The sequence below is a fragment of the Heterodontus francisci genome, chromosome 5 (genome assembly GCF_036365525.1).
Source record: "Heterodontus francisci isolate sHetFra1 chromosome 5, sHetFra1.hap1, whole genome shotgun sequence".
Lineage (NCBI taxonomy): Eukaryota > Metazoa > Chordata > Chondrichthyes > Heterodontiformes > Heterodontidae > Heterodontus > Heterodontus francisci.
In genome coordinates, this window is record NC_090375.1 from 113,927,137 (window position 1) to 113,949,492 (window position 22,356).

Below are 22,356 nucleotides of genomic sequence, written 5' to 3' on the forward strand. Positions count from 1 at the left end.
CATGTGAAAGCAGCAGGGAGAAGAAAATCCCAAATAGTGTGGGTGCGAGAACACAGCCCTGTTTCACACCACTCAGGATAGGAAAGGGCTCTGATGAGGAGCCACCATGTTGAATTGTGCCTTTCATATTGTCATGGAATGAGGTGATGATATGTCTATCCAATGACCACTTAAATGCCCTTAAAGTTGGCGAGTCTACTACTGTTGCAGGCAGGGCGTTCCACGCCCCTACTACTCTCTGAGTAAAGAAACTACCTCTAACATCTGTCCTGTATCTATCACCCCTCAACTTAAAGCTATGTCCCCTCGTGTTTGCCATCACCATCCGAGGAAAAAGACTCTCACTATCCACCCTATCTAACCCTCTGATGTAAGGCTAACTGGTCTGTAATTCCCTGTTGTTTGAAGATTATTCCTGTTAAGTTGAAAATTATATTGCCCCGAAGTAGATACTAGTTTTCCATGCATTGCCGAAATAATTCGTATTGGATATTTAAATTCACAGTAACATGTATTGATATAAGTGCAATTTACTGCAGCTACTAAAGTAAGAAAACAACACGAGTCAGGCAGGAGTCGAACCTGCAATCTTCTGATCCGTAGTCAGACGCGTTATCCATTGCGCCACTGACCCTACACAAAATCTATTCTCGGGCTGATAGTAGCAGTAAAATCGGTACAAATTTTACTGTGATTCGCTGAGCCAATGTTCAGTTACTGAATTCCGCACAGCCAGCACAGGGCCACTAACATCCCCTACCCGGAGCTCACTGCACTTTACATGCTATCCTTTCGCTGCTTCCTCAGAAATATAACCGACTGAAGGCTGCTGCCCCTGGGGAAAGCAAGTTTACAGAGGACAGCGTACCGCGGGAAATGGAGCTTGACTCCAGGATCGGCCAACCCTTGGATTTCAACCTGCAGCTGTCGGCAGAATTAGTTCAGAGCGAAGGGGTCCTGCAGTCGCTACAGACTGCTCCTGGAGTAACAGTTAGTGTGTGTGCAGACTAATCCTGGAGTAACAGTTGGTGTGTGTGCAGAGTGCTCCTGGAGTAACAGTTAGTGTGTGTGCAGACTGCTCCTGGAGTAACAGTTAGTGTGTGTGCAGACTAATCCTGGAGTAACAGTTGGTGTGTGTGCAGAGTGCTCCTGGAGTAACAGTTAGTGTGTGTGCAGACTGCTCCTGGAGTAACAGTTAGTGTGTGTGCAGACTAATCCTGGAGTAACAGTTAGTGTGTGTGCAGACTAATCCTGGAGTAGCAATGACTGTAGATTAGTCTTGCAGCAGCAATCCTCTGATTTAAAAGCAAAATACTGCGGATGCTCTGATTGTTTGGGTGCAGTCTGATCTCAGAGGAACAGCCTGTAGCAATAGACTAATCTTGGAGCAACAGCTTCTGTTTGAGTTGGTGCAGATTGATCCTGGATTAACGCCCTGTGTTTGAGTAATATTGTTCCTGTGGGACCCCGTTATCAGACTGGACCCGGCTGCTCGCTGTGCTTTTGCCGGCTTCGTGCTGCGCTCCATAATCAGGCACGAAACCAGAAATACATAATTTTTACTTCACGCCTCCCTCCCCGCCCTTGTGTAGTTTGTTATTCAGGTGGGTTTCCAGTGCCTTCGATAGCTCAGCTGGTAGAGCGGAGGACTGTAGAGGCTAAGCCCAGGAAATCCTTAGGTCGCTGGTTCGATTCCGGCTCGAAGGACAAGTGTCTTTTTTCATTATCCGTTTATTCATTGGCATTTTTAAAATCTGTAATCGTGCCAATTTTACAAAACATTTTAAAGTGTCATAAATATTTTACGGAAGATATTTTATCAGTATATTCATTTATATTGCTGCATTAGCAACCATGTTCACACTGGGTGTAGACAGGAGCTATGTACATATGGCTTAACACGGGCTATCTACACATGGGTATAGAATTAGAATTAGAATTAGAACATTACAGCGCAGTACAGGCCCTTCGGCCCTCGATGTTGCGCCGACCTATAGATTTGTTGTACACACTATGTTCACAGGGTCTATGATTCATCCTATGAAAACTCTCCTTAATTGAGTCTGAGCCCAGGGCATAGTCTAGAAATGTTGGTGCTGAGTTGAGAACAAGTGCTCTGTAAGAAGTGTCCAAACACCACTCCCTCTGCCTTTTGTGTGATCTCTCAGTTTGGTTCAGGTTGGTTTTGACGTGTGACGTCCAATCTACAGATCAGTTCTGACTGAGGTTCCTAGTTCAGAGTTGTCACCTTTACCGAGAACTTAAGTCTAAATCAGAGTCCAATGAGATTGGGAGAAAGATAACATCATGGAATCTTGCAGCACAGAAGGAGGCCATTTGGCCCATCATGCTTGTGCTGGCTCTTTGAAAGAGCTGTCCAATTTAGTCCCACACCCCAGCTTTTTCCCCATAACCTTGCAAATTAGTCCTATTCAAATACGTTTCTAGTTGCATTTTAAATGTTCCTTTGAAATCTGATTCCACCACCTTTTCAGGTAGTGCGTCCCAGATCTTAACAACCCACTGTGTGAAGAATGTTTTCCTGACTTCCCCTTTAGTTCTTTTGCCATTTATTTAAATCTGACCCACTTGCCAGAGGAAATAAATTCTTCCTACTTGCTCTATCAAAACCCCTCATAATTTTGAATGCTCTATTAGCTCTCTTCTTAACCGTCCTTGGTCTAAGAAGAACAATCCCAGCTTCTCCAATCTCTCTACACAATTGAGTTCCTCATTCCTGGTATCATCCTGGTAAAGCTCTGTGTGCTCTCCAAGGCCTTGGCATTCTTCTGGTGCCCATAATCGAACACAATATTCCAGCTGAGGCCTAGCTAGGAATTTGTAAAAGTTTAGCATGTCTTGTTTTTGTAAACAGTGCCCCTATTTACAAAACCAAGTATCCCATGCACTTTCTTAACCGCCTTCTCAATTTACTGTGCCACCTTCAAAGATTTGTGAATACGCACCCCCAGGTCCCTCTGTTCTTGCCCCCCCACCCTGTACCCCCCACTACAAAATAGTGCCATTTAGTATATACTGCCCCTCCATGTTGTTTTTCCCAAATCATGTCACTTCAAACTTATCTGCATTTAATTGCATCTGCCATGTGTCTGCCAATTCCACCAGTCTGTATGTCCTCCTGAAGTCTGCTGCTATCATAATCATTGTTTATTACATTGCCAAGTTTTGTATCATCTGCAAACTGTGCAATTTTATTTCCTATATCCAAGTTCAGGTCATTTATAAGGAGAGCAATGGTCCTAATACCACCTCCTGGGGTCCCTACTATCCAGTCAGAAAAACATGCAATAATATTTTCAGATGTCACATGTTCAAGAATCACATGATCTCACGTGGTCAAGCCTCCAAGAATACATCAAAACAAAGTTGGTAGGACTAGCCCCACTTTAGATTTTCATGCTCCCTGCCAATGTAGCTGGCCTGTTTTAGCAATTGACACATCTAGCTCATCTTTCTGTTGATACTGCAGCAAACAACATCTTCTGCCTCATGAACTATACCAGTTTTATTTCTACTTTCTTACCTAGAACACCATTCCAAGCATTACTTATTGCATGAATAGGTGCTCTCTGACTTTAATGCTGAACTAATCTTGTATCAGAATAGCCCCCGTTACTGGTATATGACTATAAGGGACTTGGTTACTGAAGTTTCCAAAGAATTTTCATTTTTGACCCGACATCCAGGGCAGGCAGGTTTCGAAAAATGTCCACATGGTTTTCCACAGCTTGCTGCTACTCCAATCAAGTCCATAGAGAGTTCTCTGTTCGCAATGATGTTGTGTAGTGTGCTGCTATAATTTTGTTAATGTTTTCCAGGTTACACTGTAAGATGCTCGCTAAACTGCTAATTGTTTTACTAATTTAATATTGTAAGACTTCCAATGACTGGGCCAAACATCTCTACACAATTGAGTTCCTCATTCCTGCCTATTTCACTCTGTGCTTCATAGGTTATCTGCTTGGGAACAGTGGTCATGATGAGGTGTCATTAGCCATGATTGCATTTGTAGCACATCAATTCTCATTCAAAATGTTGTGCGATGTATAATTGCCCCAATGAAAACACAGTGACTGAAAAATTTGATTTGTGCCCAAGGCAGGTTTGGGTCTCACTTCGATACCATCGACAAGCTGAAGGCGACACATGGGCACCCCTGTGGCAGCTTGCCTGTTGGGATCGTGGAAAAGTGGCCAGCTCCTACACTGAGCCGGTCAGCAGGTCGGGTCTCATGGGTGGGGAGGCAATCCCAGGGTGGGGGAGGGGATGGGCAGTGGGGGCGGGGGGGCCTCGAATGCAGTAACAATGGGGTGGTAATTTTTTCAATGCTCAACTATTCCAATGCTTTTTTGGCCAACCACCCATCCTGCACGTTCCATAAACCTCAGGTATCCAGGTCTTGCTGCGTGTGGGTATGGACTGCTTCAGTATCTGAAGAGGTGCAAATGGTATTGAACACTGTGTAATCATCAGTGAACATCTCCACCTTATGATGGAAGGAATCATTGATGAAGCAGCTGAAGATGATTGGGCCTAGGACACTACCCTGAGGAACTCCTGCAGTGATTTCCTGGGACTGAGATAATTGGCTTCCAACAACCAGAGCCATCTCCCTTTGTGCTAGGTGTAACTCCAACCAGTGGAGAGATTTCCCCCTGATTCCCATTGACTTCAATTTTACTCAGGCTCCTTGATGCCACACTCGGCCAAATCCTGCCTTGATGTAAAGGGCAATTACTCTCATTTTACCCCTGGAACTTAGCTCTTTTGTCCATGTTTGGAACAAAGCTGCAATGAGGAGGCCAAAATAAATCATCCACTCGGCACTTCTAGCTGAAGATGGTTGCAAATGCTACAGCCTTGTCTTTTGCACCGACATGCTGGGCTCTTCTGTCATTGAAGATGGAGCCTTCTCCTCCGGTTAGTTGTTTAATTGTTCACCACCATTCACAACTGACGTGGCAAGACAGCAGAGCTTTGATGTAATCCGTTGGTTGTGGATTAGCTCTGTCAAAAACATGCTGCTTCCGCCGTTTAGCATGCAGGTAGTCCTATGTTGTAACGTCCCCATTTTGGCACCTCGTTTTTAGGTATGCCTGGTGTTGCTCCTGGCATGTTCTACAGTACATACAAAAGGAACTTCAAATCAGCAGCCACCTCTCATAAATAAATAATAGCAAACCTTGTTATGATTTGAATTTTCACAAATGATTTGTCACAGTTAGAATACCCTTTAAAATACTTTAAAATTTAAATTTTTGTTTATTTTTCATTTTTTATTAATGCAATATGCATAAAATATTTAAATATTATTAGGAGGCATTTCACCTTTTTACATAAAAAAAAAGTGAGAGTGTAATCTGCTGAATCAGTATGATAAATACATGGTACGTACAGTATCTCTTTGCTATTTAAAACTTTGGCTTGGCTCCAGGTTTGAGTGAGCCTGTGCAGAACTGTCAAGGTTATCAGCAGTCATTGTCATGATACCAAGATATTTTAATAAAATGCAATTTGCATATGAGTTCACTACTATCTTGGGGGCTGTGAATTTGGCAAAAGTTATTACATGTAGTTCTGCTTGACGTTGTTTGCTTTAATTCAGGTTAAAGAACATTTCTTTCTGAACGTCAATGTCCAGAGAAGCAGCTGTTTTGGATGTGATTGCTGACAGGTGTAAGTTTGGGGGAGACAGCAAGAAGAGAGACAGCAGCCCTGACAGTCAGTCTTTCAGTGCCAGTTTCATATAAGGACATAACAGTGCACAGCAAACATGGCAACGGCTGACGAACTGCTGCTAAAAACAACATCAAACCCACCAATCCAATCCAAGACAATGTTACCCATGCAGAAACATCAAGAAGTGTTCCAGTCAATCAGGTTACAACCCCAGTGCAAGTCAGGAAGAAAGGGAAAAGAGCAGCTGCAGGAAGTTTATTTTCTGAAGGTAACTTTACGAGTTAGCCCTGATCTCGGAAACTTTCTGACATGACCACTTCCATAGACTACAACCTTTTGACCAATGATCGGCAAACCATGGACAACCTGGAAAAGCAACTGATTTGCCCGATTTGTTTAGAAATGTTCTCCAAACCAGTTGTTATTCTCCCATGTCAGCATAACCTGTGCCGGAAGTGTGCGAATGACATGTTTCAGGTACGTTAAGGGCTGTCGGGACCCTGTGTAAATCATTTGAATGAAAAAGCATTAAATGAACTAATTTGTAGAGCTGTGATAACAAATTGAGTTTTCTACTACTGTTGTGAAGGAGAAATGGCCCCCGAGATCAGACAACGGATGATTGGGAACTTCGATCCCAGCAAAGGCTGGAGTGGAATGAGTTGTTACCCTATGTTCTGTGCAAGGTTTTTTTGTTTACCTAACTTTTTGTGAGGAATTCCATAGGAAAATACCTCTCTTGTGAACATGGTTTAAGGAAGCTTTTTCAGGGAATTAGAATTGATGTGGGGTTGAGAGATTTAGGCCCGGGTTAGGGATCCATGTTACCTCTAGACTTGACTATTCTAATGCACTCATGGCCGACCTCCCATCTTCCATTCTTTGTGAACTTGTGATCATCCAAACTCTGTTACCTGTGTATTAACTCACACCAAGTCCTGTTCACCCATCACCCCCAAGGTGCTTGTTGACTTACATCGGCTTCCAGTTAAGCAATGCTTTGATTTTAAAATTCTCATCCTTGTTTTCAAATCCCTCCCTGTCTCTGTAATTGCCTCCAGCCCCACAACTCTCCAATATAGCTGAGTAACTCCGATTCCGACCTCTTGCACATTTCTGATTTTAATCATACCACTATTGGGGGCTGTGCTTTCAGATGCTGAGGCCCCAAGTTCTGGAATTCCCTCCCTACATCTCTCCACCTCTTTACCTCTCTTTTGTCCTTTAAGATGTTTCTTAAAACCCACCTCAACTGCCCTAAGATTCCCTTATGTAGTTTGGTGTTAAATTTTGTTTTATAGAACAACTGTGAAGTGCCTTGGGACATTTTTCTACAGTAAAGGCGCTATGTAAATGCAAGTTGTTATTGTTTACTTTTTTGCAAATCATTATTAATTTTCATGTGGGTTGATAAAAATATACTGTATGTCACCTCACCTTAATGCTGAACACCCTAACATAGACCCAAAAATTCCTCACCAAGTGACCACAGCATTTACAATGCGATTGTATCTGCCAGTGCACTCCAGTACTGACCCCAACAGAGTTACAGGGTCAGTGGGAAGCACAAACACCATTAGAGGTGAATCTCAGGTACCTCTACCCATATAGATGGAAATTCCACTGCCACCTGCCATTGGGGAGTGGAGATTCTCCAGGCTTTCAGCCCTCACTGGCCAACTCCTCCTCAGCCCTATGTGCAAGGGGACCAATCTATTTGCTGTTCTATTTTCATGGGTGGGGCGCTGTGGAGGTAATCCAGGTCACTTCTTTTGCTTGGAGCCCACCAGAGGCAAGGGAATATACAATGGATGGTAGGACCCAAGGAAGTACAGAGGGTCAGAGGGACCTTGGTGTACTTGTCCATAGATCACTGAAGGCAGCAGCACAGGTAGATAAGGTGGTTAGGAAAACGTATGCGATACTTGCCTTTATTAGCCGAGGCATAGAATATAAGAGCAGGGAGGCTATGATGGAGCTGTATACAACACTAGTTAGACTACAGCTGGAGTACTGTGTACAGTTCTGGTCGCCACACTATAGGAAGGATATGATTGCACTGGAGAGTGTGCAGAGGAGATTCACCAGGATATTGCCTGGGCTGGAGCATTTCAACTGTGATGAGAGACTGGATAGGTTAGGATTGTTTTCCTTAGAGCAGAGAATGCTGAGGAGGGACCTGATTGAGGTATACAAAATTATGAGGGGCATAGATAGGGTATATAGGAAGAAACTTTTTCCCTTAGCAGAGGTGTCAATAACCAGAGGGCATTGATTTACGGTAAGGGGCAGGAGGTTTAGAGGGGATTTGAGGAAAAACTTCACCCAGAGGGTGGTTGGAATCTGGAACACACTAACTGAAGGAGTGGTAGAGACAGGAACCCTCACAACATTTAACAAGTATTTAGATGAGCACTTGAAACGCCATAGCCAAGTGCTGGAAAATGGGATTAGAATAGATAGGTGCTTGATGGCCGGCACGGATACGATGGGCCGAAGGGCCTGTTTCTGTGCTGTATAACTCTCTGACTCTATGACTCTCTGACTCTATGAGTGGGGGCCAACTTACACCCAGCTGGCAGCCGGCATGACTCAACTCACTGTGATTGCTGGTCTCTGAAGATGCCAGATCCCAACTGAGCCAATGGAGTGGGAACTCTAGGCATGGGGCTTCCCTGTCCCTGTCTCTTCTTCCCAATAATATTTGTCTTGTAAGCAGTGGGTGGAGGTTCCACCCCGTATAAAGCAAGTTGTAAACCTTTGTAAATGTCAGAGACCTGTAGAAACTGGAAGATTCTGCTGGTCTTCCACTGTAACTGTGATAAAAAGCCCTTGGAGCCTCTGAACAATTTTGTCGTCACTAGATCTGAAATAGCTTTTCAGTTCAGCCCACAGCAGACTTCACTTTTCTCATTACTCTTATACCCCTGGGCATGCCAGCTTTGATACAGCTCACACACCTGCCACCAAACAAACACAAATATTACAGTATTAATGCTATGCAGGTATCAAGAAAAGCTTTATTGTTGTAATGTTAACTCTACATTGCACTGAGTGCTGCTTGAGAGCACAGAGTGTGAAGAGGGGAGTTTGGCAAGTGATGGGATTTTAAGGGTTAACCTCTCTCTGAAGTCCAGTTTTTATTTACATTTAGCAATTGACTAAAATTACTGCTTAAGTTAAGAGGCAAGTTACATTTCTTCCAGTTTTAAACAGGGATATACAAGCTCTCTGAGAGTAGCTGTAGCTAGTTAATTAGGTAACAAGCTTAAACTAGGTTCTGAGCTCTAGCAGAACTCTAGCAAAACTGACTCATCATTGCTTTTCAGAGGGTATAAATTCAGGGGTCTCTGAGTGCTGTTTGTCCACCCTGAGTGCTGCTTGAGTGCACAGAGTGAGTCTGTGGCAGGTAGTGAGGGAACCAACAAGAGATAAAAATCTACTTGACCTCATCCTCACCAATTTCTACCTGTCACAGATGCATCTGTCCATGACAGTAATGAAAGGAGTGACCACCTCACAGTCCTGTGGAGACAAAGTCCCATCTTCACATTGAGGGTACCCACCATCGTGTTGTGTGACACTACCACGGTGCTAAATGGGATAGATTTCAAAGAGATCTAGCAACTCAAAACTGGGCATCCATGAGACGCTATGGGCCATCAGCAGCAGCAGAAGTGTATTCAACCACAATCGGTAACCTCCACTCTACCATTACCATCAAGCCAGGAATCAACCCTGGTTCAATGAAGAGTGTAGGACGGCATGCCAGGAGCCTAAAAATGAGGTGACAGCCTGGTGAAGCTGCAACACAGGACTACCTGCATGCCAAACAGTGGAAGCAGCATGCACTTGACAGGGCTAAGCAATCCCAAAACCAATGGATCACATCTAAGCTCTGCGATCCTGCCACATCCAATCGTGAATGGTGGTGAACAATTAAAAATCTGACAGGAGGAGACTCCACAAATATCCCCATCCTCAATGATGGGGGTGCCCTGCACGTCAGTGCAAAAGACAAGGCTGAAGCATGAACATCCCTCTTCAGCCAGAAGTGCCGAGTGGATGATCTATCTCGGCCTCCTTCTGAGGTCCCAGAATCACAGATGCCAGTCTTCAGCCAATCCGATTCACTCCATTTGATATCAAGAAATGGCTGAAGGCACTGGATACTGCAAAGGCTATTGGCCCTGACAACATTACGGCAATAGTACTGAAGACCTGTGCTCCAGAACTAGCTGTGCCTCTAACCAAGCTGTTCCAGTACAGCTACAATACTGGCATCTACCCAGCAATGTGGAAAATTGTGCAGATATGTCCTGTACACAAAAAGCAGGACAAATCTGACCCGGCCAATTACTGCCCTATCAGTCTACTCCCAATCGTCAGCAAAGTGATGGAAGGTGTCGTCAACCGTGCTATCAAGCAGCATTTGCTTAGCAATAACCTGCTCAGTGACGCTCAGTTTGGCTTCCACCAGGGCCACTCAGCTCCTGACCTCATTACAGCCTTGGTCCAAACATGGACAAAAGAGCTGAACTCCAGAGGTGAGGTGAGAGTGACTTCCCTTGACATCAAGGCAGCATTTGACTGAGTATGGCATCAAGGACCCCGTGCAAAACTGGAGTCAATGGGAATCGGGGAAAACTCTCCGCTGGTTGGAGTCATACCTAGCGCAAAGGAAGATGGTTGTGGTAGTTGGAGGTCAAACATCTCAGTGCAAGGACATCACTGTAGGAGTTCCTCAGGGGAGTGTCCTAGGCCCAACCATCTTCAGCTGCTTCATCAATGACCTTCCTTCAATCATAAGGTCAGAAGTGGGGATGTTCGCTGATGATTGCACAACATTCAGCACCATTCGTGACTCCTCAGATACTGAAGCAGCCCACGTCTCTTTACAGCAAGACCTGGACAACATACAGGCTTGGACTGATAAGTGGCAAGTAACATTCGTGCCACACAAGTGCCAGGCAATGACCATCTCAAACAAGAGAGAATCTAAACATCTCCCCTTGACATTCAATGGCATTACCATTGCTGAATCCCCCACTAGCAACATCCTGGGGATCATCATTGACCAGAAATTGAACTGGAGTAGCCATATAAATACCATGGCTATAAGAGCAGGTCAGAGGCTAGGAATCCTGCCTCCCCAAAACCTGTCCACCATCTACAAGGCACAAATCAGGAGTGTGATGGAATACTCTCCACTTGCCTGGATAAGTACAGCTCCAACAACACTCAAGGAGCTCAACCCCATCCAGGACAAAGCAGCCCGCTTGATTGGCACCCCATCCACCACCTTCAACATTCGTTCCCTTCACTACCATCGACAAGGTGCACTGCAGCAACTCACCAAGGCACCTTCAACAACACTTTCTAAACACCCGACCTCTACCACCTAGAAGGACAAGGGCAGGAGTTGCATGGGAACACCGCCACCTGCGTGTTCCCCTCCAAGTCACACGCCATCCTGACTTGGAACGATATCGCTGTTCCTTCACTGTCGCTGTGTCAAAATCCTGGAACTCCCTTCCTAACACATTGTGGGTGTACCTAAACCCCAAGGACTGCAGCGGTTCAAGAAGGCAGCTCACCACCACCTTCTCATGGGCAATTAGGGATGTGCAATAAATGCTGGCCTAGCCAGCAATGCCCATATACAATGAACGAATAAAAAAACAGTCTGTGAAGAAGGGAGTTTGGTGAGTGAGGGAATTCAGTGAAGAGGGAAACTATAAATTAATTAAGAAAAACAAATTCAATGTAATTAACACAATAAAGATGGAAGGACAGGTGATGTGTCGTAACCGCAACCCATGGCATAGAGAGTGAGGTGAGAGTGACTGCCCTTGACATGAAGGCAGCATTTGACTGAGTATGGCATCAAGGAGCCCAAGCAAAACTGGAGTCAATGGGAATCGGGGGGAAAACTCTCCGCTGGTTGAAGTCATACCTAGCGCAAAGGAAGATGGTTGTGGTTGTTGGATGTCAATCATCTCAGCTCCAGGACATCACTGCAGGAGTTCCTCAGGGTAGTATCCTAGGTGTAACCACCTTCAGCTGCTTCATCAATGACCTTCCTTCCATCATAAGCTCAGAAGTGTGGATGTTCGCTGATGATTGCAAAAAGTTCAGCACCATTCGCGACTCCTCAGATACGGAAGCAGTCTGTGCAGAAATGCAGCCAGACCTGACAATATTCAGGCTTGGGCTGATAAGTGGCAAGTTACATTCACGCCACACAACACCATCTCCAACAAGATGGGTGGCACAGTGGCGCAGTGGTTAGCACCGCAGCCTCACAGCTCCAGCGATCCGGGTTCAATTCTGGGTACTGCCTGTGCGGAGTTTGCAAGTTCTCCCTGTGACAGCGTGGGTTTTCTCCGGGTGCTCCGATTTCCTCCCACAGCCAAAGACTTGCAGGTTGATAGGTAAATTGGCCATTATAAATTGCCCCTAGTATAGGTCGGTGGTAGGGGAATATAGGGAAGGTGGGGATGTGGTAGGAATATGGGATTAGTATAGGATTAGTATAAATGGGTGGTTGATGGACGGCACAGACTCGGTGGGCTGAAGGGCCTGTTTCAGTGCTGTATCTGTAAATAAATAAAGAGAGAATCTAACCATCATCCCTTGACATTCAACAGCATTACCATCGCTGAATCCCCCACTATCAATATGCTAGGGGCTACCATTGACCAGAAACTGAACTGGAGTAGCCATATAAATAACATGGCTACAAGAGCAGGTCAGAGGCTAGGAATCCTGAGGCGAGTAACTCACCTCCTGACTCCCCAAAGTCTGCCCACCATCTACAAGACACAAGTCAGGGGTGTGATGGAATACTCTCCTGGATGGGTGCAGATCCAACAACACTCAAGAAGCTCGACACCATCCAGGACAAAGCAGCCCACTTGATTGGCACCCCATCTACAAACATTCACTCCCTCCACCACCGACGCACAGTGGCCACAGTGTGTACCATCTACAAGATGCACTGCAGCAATGCACCAAGGCTCCTTAGACAGCATCTTCCAAACACACGACCTCTACCAACTAGAAGGACAAGGGCAGCAAATACATGGGAATACCACCACCTGCAAGTTCCCCTCCAAGTCACACACCATCCTGACTTGGAACTATATCGCCGTTCCTTCACTGTCGCTGGGTCAAAATCCTGGAACTCCCTTCCTAACAGAACTGTGGGTATACCTACCCCAAATGGATTGCAGCGGCTCAAGAAGGCAGCTCACCACCACCTTCTCACGGGCAATTAGGGATGGGCAATAAATGCTGGCCTGGCCAGTGACGCCTACATCCCATGAATGAATAAAAAAAATCCACAAGTGCCAGGCAATGACTATGTCCAACAAGAGAGAATCTAATCATCTTCCCTTGACATTCAATGGTATTACCATCGCTGAATCTCCCACTATCAACATTCTGGGGGTTACCATTGACCAGAAACTGAACTGGAGTAGCCATATAAATACCATGGCTATAAGAGAAGGACAGAGGCTAGGAATCCTGCAGTGAGTAACTCACCTCCTGACTCCCCAAAGCCTGTCCACCATCTACAAGGCAAAAGTCAGGAGTGTGATGGAATACTCTCCACTTGCCTGGATGGGTGCTGCTCCAACAACACTCAAGAAGCTCGGCACCATCCAGGACAAAGCAGCCCGCTTGATTGTCACCCCATCCACAAACATTCACTCCCTCCACCACCAATGCACCGTGGCGGCAGTGTGTACCATTTACAAGATGCAATGCAGCAATGCACCAAGGCTCCTAAGACAGCACCTTCTAACCCCGCAACCTCCACCACCTACAAGGACTAGAGCAGCAGATGCACAGGAACATCACCACCTGCAAATTTCCCTCCAAGCCACACACCATCCTGACTTGGAACTATATCGCCATTCCTTCACTGTCTCTGCGTCAAAATCCTGGAACTCCCTTCCTAACAGCAGTGTGGGTGTACCTACCCCACATGGACTGCAGCGGTTCAAGAAGGCAGCTCACCACCACCTTCTTAAGAGCAATTAGGGATGGGCAGTAAATGCTGACCCAGCTCACATCCCTGGAACAAATAAAAAGAAACACGTCTGCAGTAGGTGTCTGTGGCTTGAGGAGCTTCAGCTCAGCGTAGATGAGCTGGAAGCCGAGCCACAGAAATTGTGATGCATCAGGGAGGGGGAAAATTACCTGGATACTTTGTTCCAGTAGGCAGTCACACCTCTCAGGATAGGGTCATCTGATTTGGTCAATGGTCTGAGATAGGAGGGTGTAACTGTGAGTCAGGCAGGTAAGGGGATCACAAAAGTAGGATTGGAGGAGCCTCAGCCCTTGCAATTGAACAACAAGTTCAGGGTTCTTGCAACTTGTATGGATAAGAGTGAGGGCTGTATTGTGGATGAGCAGATTGACCATGGCACGATGGTACAGGAAGCCATTCAGGTGGGGGGAGTTAGAATGAATGTAGTGGTAGTAGGGGACAGTATAGTCAGGGGGATAGACATTGTTCTCTGCAGCCGAGAGTGAGAGTCCAGAAGGCTGTATTGCTTGCCTGGTGCCAAGGTTTGGGACATCTGCTCAGGGCTGGAGAGGAACCTGCAGTGGGAGGGGGAGGATCCAGAGATCCTGGTCCACGTAGGTGCGAATGACATACTTAGGATGAGGAAAGAGGTTCTGCATAGGGAGTATGAGGAGCTAGGCACTAAATTAAAAAGCAAAACCTCAAAGATAATAATCTCTGGATTATTACCTGAGCCACATGCAAATTGGCATCAGGTAAATAAGATTAGAGAGATGAATGTGTGGCTCAAAGACTGGTGTGGGAGAAGTAGGTTCCGGTTTGTGGGGCACTGGCACCTGTACCGGGGAAAGTGTGGGCTCTACCATTGGGACAGACTTCATCCGAACCATGTTGGGACCAGTGTTCTAGTGAATCATATAACTAGGGAAGTAGAGTGGGCTTTCAGCTAAATGGAGGGGGGAAGGGATCATGTAGGGGAAGATTGAGTAAATTAAAGGGAAACGACAAGACAATCGATCAAGGTAACAATAAAGGTAATGGTGATCAGAGTGTGGCAGGAAGGGACAGTGATTGCAAACTTAAGGGTGTGCCAGCAGATAGGGCCAGAGTTTACAAAAACAGTAAAAAAAAAATGAATTAAGGGCTCTGTATTTGAATGCCCACAGCATTCACAATAAAACAATTGAATCATCAGCTCAAATAGAAATTCATATGTATGACCTGATAGCCAGTACAGAGACGTGGCTATAAGGAAACAAAAGCTGGGACCTGAATATCCAAGGGTGCATGAAATTCAGGAAGAACAGGAAGCTGGGAAAAGGTGGTGGGGTAGCTCTCTTAATTAAAGAGGGCATTAGTACTGTAGTGAGAGATGACAGTTCTAAAGATCAAGAGGTAGAATCAGTTTGGTTCGAACTAAGAAACAACAGGGGGCAGAAAACATTGGTCGGAGTTGTTTTTAGGCCACCAAACAGCAGTGGTAACGTAAATCACAGTATAACTCAGGAAATTAGAGGTGTATGTAACAAGGGTAATACAGTAATCATGGAGGATTTCAATCTACATATAGACTGGGTAAACTTTATTAGTACTAGTGTTGTGGAGGACGAATTCTTGGAATGTATGTGAGATGGTTTTCTAGAGCAGTGTGTTGAGGAACCAACTAGGGAACGGGCTATTTTAGATCTAATATTTTGCAATGAAAAAGGGCTAATTAATAATCTTGTTGTAAAGGATCCTTTAAGAAAGAGTGACCATAATATGGTAGAATTTTGCATTAAGTTTGAAAGTGATATAGTTCAATCAGAAACTAGGGTCTTAAATCTAAGTAAAGGAAACAATGAAAATATGGGGGGCAAATTGGCTATGATGGATTGGGAAACTATGTTAAAACGTATGACAGTAGACACGCAATGGCTAACATTTAAAGAATGAATGCATAGTTTACAACAAAAATACATTTCTTTAATGCACAAAAAACCCAATAAGGAAAGTGTTCCAACCGTGGCTAACAAGCAAAGGAAGAGGCTTCGAAAGTTGCCAAAAAAATGGTAAGCCTGAGGATTGGGAACATTTCAAAATTCTGCAAAGGCAGACCAATAAAAAGATTAAGAAAGGAAAAATGGAATATGAGAGTAAACTAGCGAGAAACATAAAAATGGACTTAAAAGCTTCTATAGGAATGTAAAATGGAAAAGATTAGCAAAGACAAATTTGGGTCCATTACAAGCGGAGTCAGGAGAACTTATAATGGGGGGAATGAGGAAATGGCAGAGAAACTAAACATATACTTCATGTCTGTTTTCATGGAGGAAAATACTAAAAACCTCCCAGAAATAATGGAGAATCAAAGGACTAGTGTAAATGAGGAACTGCAAGATATTAGTATTAGTAAAAAAAAATACTAGAGAAGTTAATGGGACTTAAAGTAGATAAATCGCGTGTATCTAACCCAGAGTGTTGAAAGAGGTGGCTGTAGAGATAGTAGATGCATTGGTGGTCATCTTTTAAAATTCTTTAGACTCTGGAATGATTCCTGCAGATTGGAAGGTGGCAAATATAACCTCACTATTTAAGAAATGAGGGAGAGAGAGAACAGGAAACGACAGACCTGTTAGCCGAACATCAGTTGTAGGGAAAATGCGATAATAAAGGATGTGATAACAGGACACTTAGAAAATAATGGTAGGATTGGGCAGAGTTAACATGGATTTATGAAAGGGAAATCATGCTTAACAAACCTGTTGGAGTTTTTTGAGGATGTAACTAGCAGAATAGATAAGGGGAACTGGTGGATGTGTTATTGTTAGATTTTCAGAAAGATTTTGATAAGGTCCCACACAAGAAGTTGGTAAACAAAATTACAGCACATGGGATTGCGGGGGAATATACTGGCATGGATTGAGAACTGGTTAATGGACAGAAAACAGAGATTAGGAATAAATGGGTCATTTTTGGATTGGCAATCTGTGACTAGTGCGGTACCACAAGGATCAGTGCTTGGGCTGCGGCTATTCACAATCTATATCAATGATTTGGATGTGGGGATTTAATGTAATATTTCCAAGTTTGCAGATGACACAAAACTAGGTGGAAGTGTGAGTTGTGAGAAGGATGCAAAGACACTTCAAGGAGATTTGGAGAGGCTAAGTGAGTGGGCAAAAATTTGGCAGATGGAATACAATGTGGAGAAATGTGAGGTTATCCACATGGTAGGAAAAACAGAAATTCAGAGTATTTCTTAAATGGTGAGAGGCTGGGATATGTTGAATTTCAAAGGGACTTGGGTGTCCTTGTTCATGAGTCACTGAAATTTAACATGCAAGTACAATAAGCAATCAAGAAGGCAAATGGTATGTTGGCCTTCATTACAAGAGGATTAGAGTACAGGGGTAAAGATGTCTTACTGCAGTTATATAGAGCCTCAGTGAGGCCCACCTGGAGTATTGTGTGCAGTTTTGGTCTCCTTATATACAAGATATACTTGCCATAGAGGGCATGCAACAAAGGTTCACCAAACTAATTCCTGGAATGGAGGGATTGTCTTATGAGGAAAGATTAAATAGACTGGGTCTTTATTCTCTGAAGTTTAGAAGAATGAGAGGTGATCTCATTCAAACATACAAAATTCTTACAGGGCTCGACAGGGTAGATGCAGGAAGGATATTTCCCCTGGCTGGGGAGTCTAGAACCAGTGGACAGGGGCAGGCCATTTAGGACTGAGATGAGGCGGAATTTCTTCACTCAGAGGGTGATGAATCTGTGGAATTCTCTGCCCCAAAGGGCTTTGGAGGCTCAGTCGTTGAATATGTTCAAGACTGAGATTGATAGATTACTACATATTAAAAACATCACGGGATGTGGGGATAGTGCAAGAAAATGGTGTTGAAGTAGAACTTCAGCCATTATTTCATTGAATGGCGGAGCAGACTCGAAGGGCTGAATGGCCTACTCCTGTTCCTATTTCTTATGTTCTTAAGTTCTTAAGTAATATAAGCACCTATATGATTTTACATAAAAACTGCCAATATTTGACATATTCTTTTTATCATTCTCTCTTTCACTTTTTGTCCTTTTTATTTTAATTTTACTGTTTTGTAACTAATATATCCTATTGCACCTATTCTAAACTTACTTTTCTTTTCTGCCTTCCTGTGCTCCCACTATCCATTCTGAGAGTAAGGGTAACTTTGCCAAATGGTGCCATTTGTATGTTCCAAATTTGTGTCCAAAGTCAATTTTTCAGCCAGTCAAAATGCAAAATGTTGGGTCACATCATAGAGTCTAATACTAAGTAGCCTCAATAGTCCTAGAGTGTCCAGAGAGGTAAAATTGTCTACGATGCTTGTGGGATCAATACACTGATCTCTTCCTTATATTATTGATGTTGGTGGTGTTATCAAATTAATGCTTAAAGTGCTTGTACTGGAGGCATTAATCCATTTAAAACAAATGGGTTAAAACATGCATTAATTGGAAAAAATGGAAAGAAGACTTTAAATAAGCACAGTAAGTACTTGTATAACTGACTTACCAAGTTATTTCTATTCATAATGCTTTTATGTTAAATGTGGATAATAATTTTTTATTTGTTCTATATGACATTCATGCGAGATAATCTACAAAGAGGGAGTTATTAGCAGTAGTGACAGGAATATATCCATTCTCCTACTGTTAGCATGTACAGTTTCATGATTACTTCTTTTCTTTTCATAATAAAAAAATCATTAAAAATTAAAAGAACATCTTGAAAATGCAGAAGCATTTCAAAGCCTGCACTAGGCCTTTAACATGAGCCAGTTCACGTAGCTGCAGCTGTACATTTCTACTCCCTGACCTGAATTTCCCTGAGAGTTCATCGTATGGGCACAATTGCCAGAGATACACTACCATGTGTATCACTCTATCTGACTACTGGGGAGGTCAGCAATACTAACAACACTTGGTGTGTCCTGAGCAGAAAATTGCTTTTTTCTGGAGTGCCTCTTAGAGAGATAGCTTTATATATTTATGAAAAATAAATTACTTAACCTCCTTTGCTAATGTTTATCCCATCTGAAATTATAGCAATATATTATAAGTTAATTTACTCAACTTAATTCCAGTATAAACTGACTTTTTTTAGTAGGTGTGTCACACATTGCACAAGCTCTCTTTATGCTTGACAAAATAATCTGACATTCGAAAGGCCAGAGAGAGTAGCTTTTAAATAAAAAGAAGACCACAATGATTTTGCTGTATTTATTTGCTCATTATTACACTCATTTCTGAGCTAGAAGATTGTAGGTTGAAGTCTCACTCCATGACTTGAGCATATAATCTAGACTGATTGACTTGCAGTTCACGATTGACAGAGTGTTGCATTACCAGATAGGCCAGTAAAGCCAGCCACAGCCTTTTTGTTCAGGTGGTTGTAAATGATTGAATGCTGCTAGTTCAAAAACAGAGAATTCTTCCGGTGGCGTGGTCAACATTTCTCCCTCAAACAACATCACCAAATCTGGTTAACTACCCATTCATCAAATTTATAAGATCTTGCTGTGTACAAATGTGCTGGTGAAGTTGCCTGCATGACTCCAGTGACTACATATTGAAAGTAATACTTTGGGATTCATTGCACTTTGGAATGTGATACGGCGCTTTCTAAATTCAAATTCCTTCTTTACACCTACATTCTACCTTCCAAAACCGCAGCCTCTACCACCTAGAAGGACAAGGGCAGCAGATGCATGGGAACACCAACACCTGCAAATTCCCCTCCAAGCCACTCACCATCCTGACTTGGAACTTCACTGTCGCTGGGTCAAAATCCTGGAACTCCCTTCCTAACAGCACTGTGGGTGTACCTACCCCACATGGACTGCAGCGGTTCAAGAAGGCAGCTCACCACCACCTTCTCAAGGGCAATTAGGGATGGGCAATAAATGCTGACCTAGCCAGCGATGCCCACATCCCATGAATGAATGAAAAAAAATTAAACTAAAAATTATGGTGGTCAGTTTTCCAGCTGCCACCTAAGCATTGGACAGGAGGATCACACCTCTGAAGTGTACTCTTCAGTTCAGACCCAGGAATGCTGCTATTTCCTGTCCTAGGACATTAACATGGTCCAAGGGCATTCTGATGCAGGCATGGCCCCTGACTAGATCTGGCTCCGAAGTGCAAACGTAAGTGTAGTTACAGGTGTACAGCTGCGAATCAAACCACCAAGATCGGGTCTTCTAGCTCCTGTTACACTGTGGAGATGGGGGATGGTGGTGGCTCTCAAAGACCAAGCAAAAACTTATTAGCCTGTCTTATGCTTGCCCCTGGAACCCCTTCCCTCCAGCCCCAGACTCTCCAATTGGCAGGGGTCCAGGGCTAGACCATAGTATTATGTTTCACTGGATACAGTTAATGTTATCCTAGGAAAATGAGGTTTAAAACTGGGAATGGCCCCCTCCAAATCATTTGAGTGCCTGCATTGGCCTAGCTCTCCCCTGATATACGAACATACATACGAATATACGAACATGCGAATTAGGAGCAGAAGTAGGCCATTCAGCCCCTCAAGCCTGCTCCGACATTCAATAAGATCATGGTTGATCCGGTTGTGTTTCGAATTCCAGCAACGCACCAAGGCTCCTTAGACAGCACCTTCCAAATCTGCGACCTCTACCACCTAGAAGGACAAGGGCAGCAAATGCATGGGAACACCACCACCTGCAAGCTCCCCTCCAAGCCACACACCCATCCTGACTTGGAACTATATCACCGTTTCTTCTCTGTCACTGGGTCAAAATCCTGGAACTCCCTTCCCAATAGCACTGTGGGTGTACCTACCCCACATGGACTGCAGTAGTTCAAGAACACAGCTCACCCACCACCTTCTCAAGGGCAATTAGGGATGGGCAATAAATGCTGGCCTAGCCAGCGACACCCACATCCAAGAACGACTTAAAAAAACTCACATCTACCCCTGATAACCTTTTAGTCCCTTGCGTAACAAGAATGTATCAACCTCCGCTTTAAAAATATTCAATGACCCCACCTCCACCAGCTTCTGAGGCAGAGTTCCAAAGTCACACAACCCTCTGAGAGAAAAAAATTCTCCTCATCTCGTTCCTGAAAGGGCAACCCCTAATTTTAAAACTGTGCCCCCTAGTTCTGGACTCATCCACACGAGGAAACATCCTTTCCACGTCCACCTTGTCAAGACCGTACAGGATCTTATATACTTCAATCAAGTTTCCCCTCACTCTTCTAAACTCCAGTGAAACCAAGCCCAGTCTGTCCAACCTTTCCTCATGAGACAACCTGCTCATTCCAGGTATCAATCTAGTAAACCTCCTCTGAACTGCCTCCAGTGTATTTACATCCTTCCTTAAATTAGGAGACCAAAACTGCACGCAGTATTCGAGAAGTGGTCTCACCAATGCCCTGTACAACTGAAGCATAACATCCTTACTTTTATTTTCAATTCCCCTCATAATAAAGGATAGCCTTCCATTAGCCTTCTTTATTACTTGCTGTACCTGTATACTAACTTTTTGTGACTCATGCACTAGAACACCTCTGCACCCTGGAATTCTGCAGTCATTCTCTGTTTAAGTAATACTCTGTTTTTTTATTCTTCCTGCCAAAGTGAACAACTTCACATTTTCCCACATTATACTCCATCTGCCAGATTTTTGCCCACTCACTCAATCTATCTATATCAGTCTGCAACTTCCTTATGTCCTCTTCACAACATACTTTCCTATCTATCTTTGTGTCATCTGCAAATTTAGCTACCATGCCATCGCTCCCTTCATCTAAGTCATTGATATAAATTTAGTTTAGTTTAGTTTAGAGATACAGCACTGAAACAGGCCCTTCGGCCCACCGAGTCTGTGCCGACCATCAACCACCCATTTATACTAATCCTACGCTAATCCCATATTCCTACCACATCCCCACCTGTCCCTATATTTCCCTACCACCTACCTATACTAGGGGCAATTTATAATGGCCAATTAACCTATCAACCTGCAAGTCTTTGGCATTTGGGATGAAACCGGAGCACCCGGAGGAAACCCACGCAGACACAGGGAGAACTTGCAAACTCCACACAGGCAGTACCCAGAATTGAACCTGGGTCGCTGGAGCTGTGAGGCTGCGGTGCTAACCACTGCGCCACTGTGCTGCCCTTTGTAATTGATATCCCGGGACCTGGTGTGAAAGGTCTTTATCTCTTTTTAATGACCTTTACCCCAAGTAATGGCTGCTGTGGTGAATTAAATCAGTCTCACACTTCAGTTGGCCCGCCTCCAATCCTGCCCCCACGGCCGCTAATTGACCTGCCAAACCCGTCTCCATATAAATTAAGGTTCACTTTCGTCTCACTAGGGACTCTTCTTCCCCCAGGGGTGGGTTTGGGATCGGGAAACAATCGCAAATTCCATTTCCTGCCCTCAACGCAAAAGTCCAGCCCAAATGGTCTTCTCTGTTCTCCATTTGCCCCATTCTAACTTGCTGGGTCCAATCTCCCCTGACTTCACTCCATCCTCATATTCTTTCTAACAAAGAATCATCTTGGAACATTTCTCTCCTTCATATGCCTCTACATCAATGTTTGCTTTCCTGCTGTTTTCCCTTGA

The 22,356-nt window shown here is 44.1% G+C and overlaps 1 protein-coding gene and 2 non-coding genes across 5 annotated transcripts in view; 2 read left to right on the top strand and 1 right to left on the bottom strand.

Moving 5' to 3' along the window:
- Positions 1-561: 561 nt before the first annotated feature.
- Positions 562-634, bottom strand: trnar-acg (transfer RNA arginine (anticodon ACG)). The gene has a single exon. It is a non-coding gene; the product is annotated as a tRNA-Arg (tRNA).
- Positions 635-1,618: 984 nt separating this feature from the next.
- On the top strand, positions 1,619-1,707 carry trnay-gua (transfer RNA tyrosine (anticodon GUA)). The gene is given in 2 exon segments: positions 1,619-1,655; positions 1,672-1,707. It is a non-coding gene; the product is annotated as a tRNA-Tyr (tRNA).
- Positions 1,708-5,936: 4,229 nt separating this feature from the next.
- Positions 5,937-22,356, top strand: part of LOC137370005 (tripartite motif-containing protein 54-like) — a 139,439-nt gene continuing 123,019 nt past the window's right edge. For all 3 annotated transcript variants that reach the window (XM_068031920.1, XM_068031919.1, XM_068031921.1), the window contains exon 1: positions 5,937-6,177. In XM_068031920.1, coding sequence (XP_067888021.1) covers positions 6,010-6,177 — 168 coding nt within the window. In that variant the 5' untranslated portion in view covers positions 5,937-6,009. The remainder of the gene's footprint in view (positions 6,178-22,356) is intronic.